Source organism: Vanessa cardui, chromosome 28 (genome assembly GCF_905220365.1).
Source record: "Vanessa cardui chromosome 28, ilVanCard2.1, whole genome shotgun sequence".
Taxonomy (NCBI): domain Eukaryota; kingdom Metazoa; phylum Arthropoda; class Insecta; order Lepidoptera; family Nymphalidae; genus Vanessa; species Vanessa cardui.
In genome coordinates this window covers 4,490,243-4,496,337 of record NC_061150.1, presented here as the reverse complement: position 1 = coordinate 4,496,337, position 6,095 = coordinate 4,490,243, and the positions used below count along the sequence as shown (strand labels likewise).

At 37.0% G+C, this 6,095-nt stretch overlaps 1 protein-coding gene across 1 annotated transcript; it reads right to left on the bottom strand.

The window, feature by feature from the left end:
- On the bottom strand, positions 1-4,745 carry LOC124541393 (piggyBac transposable element-derived protein 3-like). Its single transcript, XM_047119248.1, has 5 exons — positions 3,423-4,745; positions 1,556-3,161; positions 830-953; positions 252-415; positions 1-30 (listed from the first exon to the last, which is right to left on the bottom strand). Exons 1-5 carry the CDS (start codon positions 3,431-3,433, stop codon positions 1-3), a joined length of 1,935 nt encoding a protein of 644 aa, XP_046975204.1. The 5' UTR covers positions 3,434-4,745.
- Between the last annotated feature and the right edge of the window lie 1,350 nt (positions 4,746-6,095).

Below are 6,095 nucleotides of genomic sequence, written 5' to 3'. Positions count from 1 at the left end.
TCATTGTTCGGGGCAGTTCTCCCTCTCGAGCTATTGTTATTAAATAAGAACGTAGATGGATACATTCGTCAACAAAGCATTTTTCTAAATCATTAAAATACATTGTTACCAACGTACTTGCTATTTTGAACTTCTTCGATGTTTAAATTTGTTAAATTACATAAAAATGAAAATTTATTGCAAAAGTTATTGTACGCTTTTCGTCTCTTTTCAAGTTCAACGACAATTCGGTCTATAATTCCTAGATATACTGATACTCGGAATGTGTCCCGACCCGATAATGAAGAAGTTATATCTTCAGCAGATTCATCTGCTGTTAGTTTTCTCTTCCGTATCCTCTTTGTGTCCTTTTCATATTCTTTTACTAATGACAGTTCCAAGGCTTGCTGTTCATATTTATCAAAATTTCCCCTTTCTGTAGAAATTATGTGAATTATACTGTCATACAATTGAACAACAGTACAAATATCAATATCAACGGATTGCAATTTTTTGTTGGTTTTGTTCATGTGAACCAAAACAAAACTCCAAAACACGGTCATAAAGGCAGTTTCTAGCCGTTCTAATTTCGACCTTATACCTTTAGCTTCACATACAGTAGAACGTTTTTGCGCAGGATTGCTTTCGATAGCAATCAAAACATCGTGAATTTCTGAAAATGACTCATTTAAGCTGTTACAAGCATCGGCTCGAGCTGACCAGCGTGTGTCGGATGGATTTTTGACAGTAGGTTTATTTTACTTATCATTACCTAGACGTATTTGTGATTATAGAGTTTCCCATCTTTGAGTTGAAGCTGTAAAAAATGTGTAAATTTCTTGAAGGAGACCAAAGAACCAACAAGCTTCTTGAGCGCTGAATGCGTATTCAGCGGCACATTCACCTACTAAGTTCAGTGAATGTGCGGAGCAGGGTATATAATCTGCTAGGGAACATAGTTCTTTTATTTTCGCCTGTAATCCATTGTATATGCCAGACATATTTGCAGCGTTATCATACGACTGGCCTCTACAGTCCAATATATTAATTTCAAACATGTCTAATGTATTAATTATAGCATCTGCCATGTCTTGTGATTTGTGGCCGACGTGTGCGATAAACTTCAGAAAACGTTCAACGGGCGTACCATCGGCTTTAACTCTTCAATTCCCATGTCCAAGAGAATTGAAAAAAATATATTCTATTTAAATAAAATAACTTAGATACATTTTGTTAAGACAAAAAATATATACAAAAAAAATTTAAACTACCCCCTTTCTTCTTATGGGGGGGTCACCTACAGGTGACACTGGGCATTAGCAGTTGAGACTTTGAAGGACACATGTGATATTTTGTATTCTTTCGATAGGAATAAAACGTCAGCTTTTATAATAATATTTATTTAAATGAATAAAAAAATTAACACTTATTTATTGTGAAAGCTGTACCAACACTTCAGATGCAAACCGATGTTGCACTTGGCACACATTTTTCTAGTGCGTTGGTGACAATATCCGCATCTTCGTTGAGAGCAGTCGATTTGCGAGTGATCGACCGCACTTCCTGCACTCCTCACCTCGGTAGGCACTCTTATCTGCAAAGGAACTCCACAAGACGAATTTCGGTTCGGAGGCTTGCCATATTTTTGCAGGTAGACAATTGCCACATTTCGTCGGAAATCGCAGTAGGTCCAGTTATTTTCTGACTGTCTTTTGATCAGCCACGCATTTTGGCACGCTGCATCTAAGCCAAAAGCAAACAGAGGGAACCACCACTTTTTACCGCGAAGGGCTACCCTCATGGAGTCAACGTTTTCGTCGAAACGGTCTACCCCACCCATATACTTATTGTACATCTTGATGATAGCTGGGCAATCAACTTGAATTTTTGCTCGTTTTTTATCCACAAATCCAATCCGATCCACCTTTGTGATTAGATCCAATCCGTGGCAGTTGGACGCAATAGTAACGATACTATTGTCGTGCCACTTAGCCGCAACAATCTCCTCCGAAGCTTTATAACAAAGCTTTCCTCGTGGCTCCTTTTTCATCTCCTTTGAATTTGGCAAACTGCAATTCTCTAGACGGTTTTCCCGAATAGTACCTGTTCCTCCAACATTCTGCTCTCGCAAACACTTTAGTAAAGGTAGACCAGTAAAAAAATTATCGAAGTATAAGTTGTATGGTCCTAACTCTTGTGGCAATCTTGAATGGAGCTCTAAAATAACAGCAGCTCCTAGGCCCAAGTCGGACTGCATCTTGAGATCAGGGCCGGACGCGCCCTGATAAGGCTCACAATTCACTAAATATCCATGGCGAGTAGCTGCTGACCAGAGCTTGTAACCAAACCTTATTGGTTTTCCGTGGATATGTTGTTTCGTACCATGCCTTCCAAAGTATGGTACTATAGTTTCGTCTATGGAAATGTGTGAAGATCCAGCTTTTTTGAAATTTGCAGTGAAATTTATGTTCAGTTTCGTCAAATATTCTCGAACTTTAGCAAATTTGTCGTTGGGTGGTAAGGATGTACTGTCGGAAAGATGAAGATATTGCTGAATTTCGAGAAATCTATTTCGCCTTATACTTGATGCTACTAGGTCATTGTGCGTGTCACTTTTTACTTCCCAGAACATTCTCATGTACTTTGGTGTCAAATATCCTGTAAGTAGTAGTATTGCAATGTATACTCGAATTTCATCACCAGTTACATTTAGAGTGTGATTTCTCTGTAAAGCGTACAAATTGCTCATATCAGCTATGAATTTTACTATGTCGTCGCTATATAGCAATTCGAAACATTCGACGGCAGTGATCTCCTCATGAGAGTTAGAAGTAACTTCTTCATCACGGTCTCCTATGCCGCAAGTAGTAAAAGAAGTGCTGCTGAAATTGCTATACCATTTTTTTATAGTATTGTCTTTTTTCTTTTTTTTCTTCGGTGCAGGTACGTCGGTTTCTTCCCTTTCTTCCAGATACTGTACACGATTTTCTCCAGAGATGGAAGGTCTGTTTTGTACTTCTACTTGAGATCGAAGCATGCGACTGGGAAGGTGTAGAATATTAGCTTCGTTTTCATCGCCACTTTCTTCGTCAGTCACTTCACCATCATCAGGAGGAAATAAAATAATATCGCCTGGGTCGTCCTCGGCCTCCAACGCCTCAACAATCTCATCTAACGTCAACCTGTAATACGTAAACAAACTCTAAAACAACATCACCACATAGCGATAAGACCTAACGTAAACAATAGTCTTGTTATTATTTAGAATGAATTCAGAACAGTAGAGGTTATTTATATTGCCCAGTGTCACCTACAGGTGCCGTGGCATATTTGCAACGATATAGCAATGATGTTATAAGTTATTTTTATAGTAAAATACTTTTATATTATAACTTATTTATTAATTTATTACATGTAATAAGAAAAAAAAAAACAATACTTACGGACTAGGCATTTTTATTTCACTTTCTATTGCAAGAAATCACATAGACTCAAACTGCTCCAGTTACGCGCGAAACAACTGAATGAATATGACAAATGACATATGGTTGGTGTTGCCAGAAAAAAACAATGAATAATGTTACTAATTGGCTTTGCTACAGTAGTGGTAGAATTTAAAAATAAAATGTTCGTGTGGTAGAAAAAAAATATTAAACTTCTGTCACCTACAAGTGACACTGGGAACTGAAGAGTTAACATACCGGATCACGAGAGTTAATTGGTCAATGTGGGAAATATCTGGTGTTGAATCCACTATCATTGAATAATATTTTGATATCTTAATTTCATCTTTTATTTGTGTTAAAACTTTTTTTGCCATCAACTCAATAAATTCGTCACATATTGTAGAACTCAAATAATTGGTACATCCCTTTCCCTTGCCGCCATATTGAGCAATATGTTTACTTAAAAACGGATCAAACTCCGCTATGAGTTCCAGCGTCATTAAATAATTTCCGTTATGAAGAGACCCAAGTTTTTCTTCATGTCCCCTAAAAGATAATCCACGCGATACTAAAGACTTTACAGTCGCAACCACTCGTTTCAAAACTTCACGCCAATAAGTTAGCTCTTCTTGAATTTGAGCGACGAGCTCATGATCAATACGACCGCCAATGTCAGATCTACGTTGCAAAGCCAAAACACATGTTTTATGTTCACATGAGTTTTCGTGGCTTTCTAATCTAATCGACGCGTTCTTCCAATCATTGAAACCTACATATTGTTTTCCAAAGCTAGTTCCACCACCGAATAATAAACAAGGTCCACAAAAAACTTTCCCTGTGCTAGGAGAGTAGATAAACCATTTTCTTGGACGTTTTTCTCTGTTTAACAATTTCCGTTCAAACATTGTTCTTGTCAAAAAACGTGAGACTTTATCTTCATATATTCCTCTTACTCAATGAAAAATCTAAGTTGATATTTTGATTGAAACCATTTGATGCAATATATTCTTGTGTTTCGTTATTGATACTCCACTTGGCTGGGTCACAATCCACGATAATTATTGTATTTTGCGACTGCTGCACAACATCTACTGCTGACAGTGCTGACGAAGTAGACGGCGTGGGCACCAACAAATCTGGTGGCTGTATAGAACTAGTAGGAGTTTCGCATTGAACAGGGTCGGTAGCAGACACACTGTGAATAATAATTGCGGTAGACAATTCCGAATCATCACTTTTTGGTTTGGAAAAAAATGTCTCAATATTTTTCGTGTGCTTTTTATTACATTTTGATGTCTTTCTTCTTTTTCTTTAGCTTTCTTTTTAGGGGAAGTCCGGGCAAAGTGAACACCTTAATGTTTGAAGTGTTGTAGAAACAGAAATAGTTGACATAGAAATAAAATTATTTGTTTATAGAAATCAGTATTTATTAAAGTTTTCAATATAATCAACAGAAATACGTAACATTAATACTTTAGTCAAAATTATTAATAATATGAAATTAGGAGATCTATCCGCTTTGCCCAACCCACCGGGTAAAGTGGATAAGATGATAGGGCAAAGTGAACACAAGTAATTTTTCTACAATAAAACTAATCAGTACAGTTGTCACAAATAAATAAGCCTATTCCTTCATAAGCCGTACATTTTTCATGACTCCATTGGCTACAGGAGCTACATTGGATCCAATCATCTATTGGTTGTCCGTTTATTTCTGTATAATCTTCTCCACAAAAATAACAAGTATATTTTATATTAGTATCTTCTTTCTGAGCTTTCTTAACTTTATAATTTTTGGTATTTTTCTTTGTTATATTTTTGGTTTTTGGTTTTTTATCTAAATCTTTGTTTAAATTTTTTAATATAGTTGTATTCATTTTTGTAAACTTAACTTTTTGTTCCTCTTTCACTGGAGTGCTCGTAAGAACTTCTGACTTTTGTATCTTTCGCTTGCGGGTACTCATTGGCACACATGGTGTTGGAAGGGGTTTAATCTCTTTGGGGCTGAAATAAATTGCAGAAGCAGATGGTTCTGGACCTTTTTCCATGCAGGAATCATTTTCTTCATCCATCATGCTTTGAAGTGGGTCTAGCTCATTGAGATCTACAATTGACGTTGTGGTAGAATCAATAAATTCAGGCAAAGATATGATCTCTGTAGGCAAGGCACAGTCCCGTTTCAAAACCACATCTTCATCTTTAGTAGAATCATCTTTTTCAGGTCCAATTTTTTCAGGCGTTGAAGGAACCAAAGTTGCTTTGTCTAATTCTGGCATAGACACTTTAGAACTGTTTGAAGTCTTATTTTCTTTTCTAAACTTTCTAAGACTTAGTGTTGAGGATCTTTCTGCATCAACAGCCATTTCGAACGCTACCAAGTTTGATGTGGAAGGACCTCTTGATGATCCTTGAATGTTTGATTCCAAACTTACTTCCTGACGAGCTGGCGGTTCACTGTTTGGACCTGAAGATTTATCAACTTCAGTTGATGTTTCATCATCCACCTCATGTAAAGTCACAGATTGGTTGGTTTCAACCGCCTCGTGTTGAGCTCTTTTTCTAGATGTCGAAGGGAGTTCGGAATTATCTTGATTAGCTAACGTTTGAAGACCATCATCTTGATTAGCGACATTACGATCACAGAGGCTTGTTGAAGACGGTGCGTAGTCT

What these genes read in the sequence shown, in the direction of transcription:
- LOC124541393 (XM_047119248.1), bottom strand. An exon ending in AGAAGCTTGTTGGTTCTTTG is followed by an intron (nt 416 to 829) that starts GTCTCCTTCAAG and finishes TAATTTCTACAG; the next exon opens with AAAGGGGAAATTTTGATAAA. An exon ending in GGGACACATTCCGAGTATCA is followed by an intron (nt 31 to 251) that starts GTATATCTAGGA and finishes TAATAACAATAG; the next exon opens with CTCGAGAGGGAGAACTGCCC.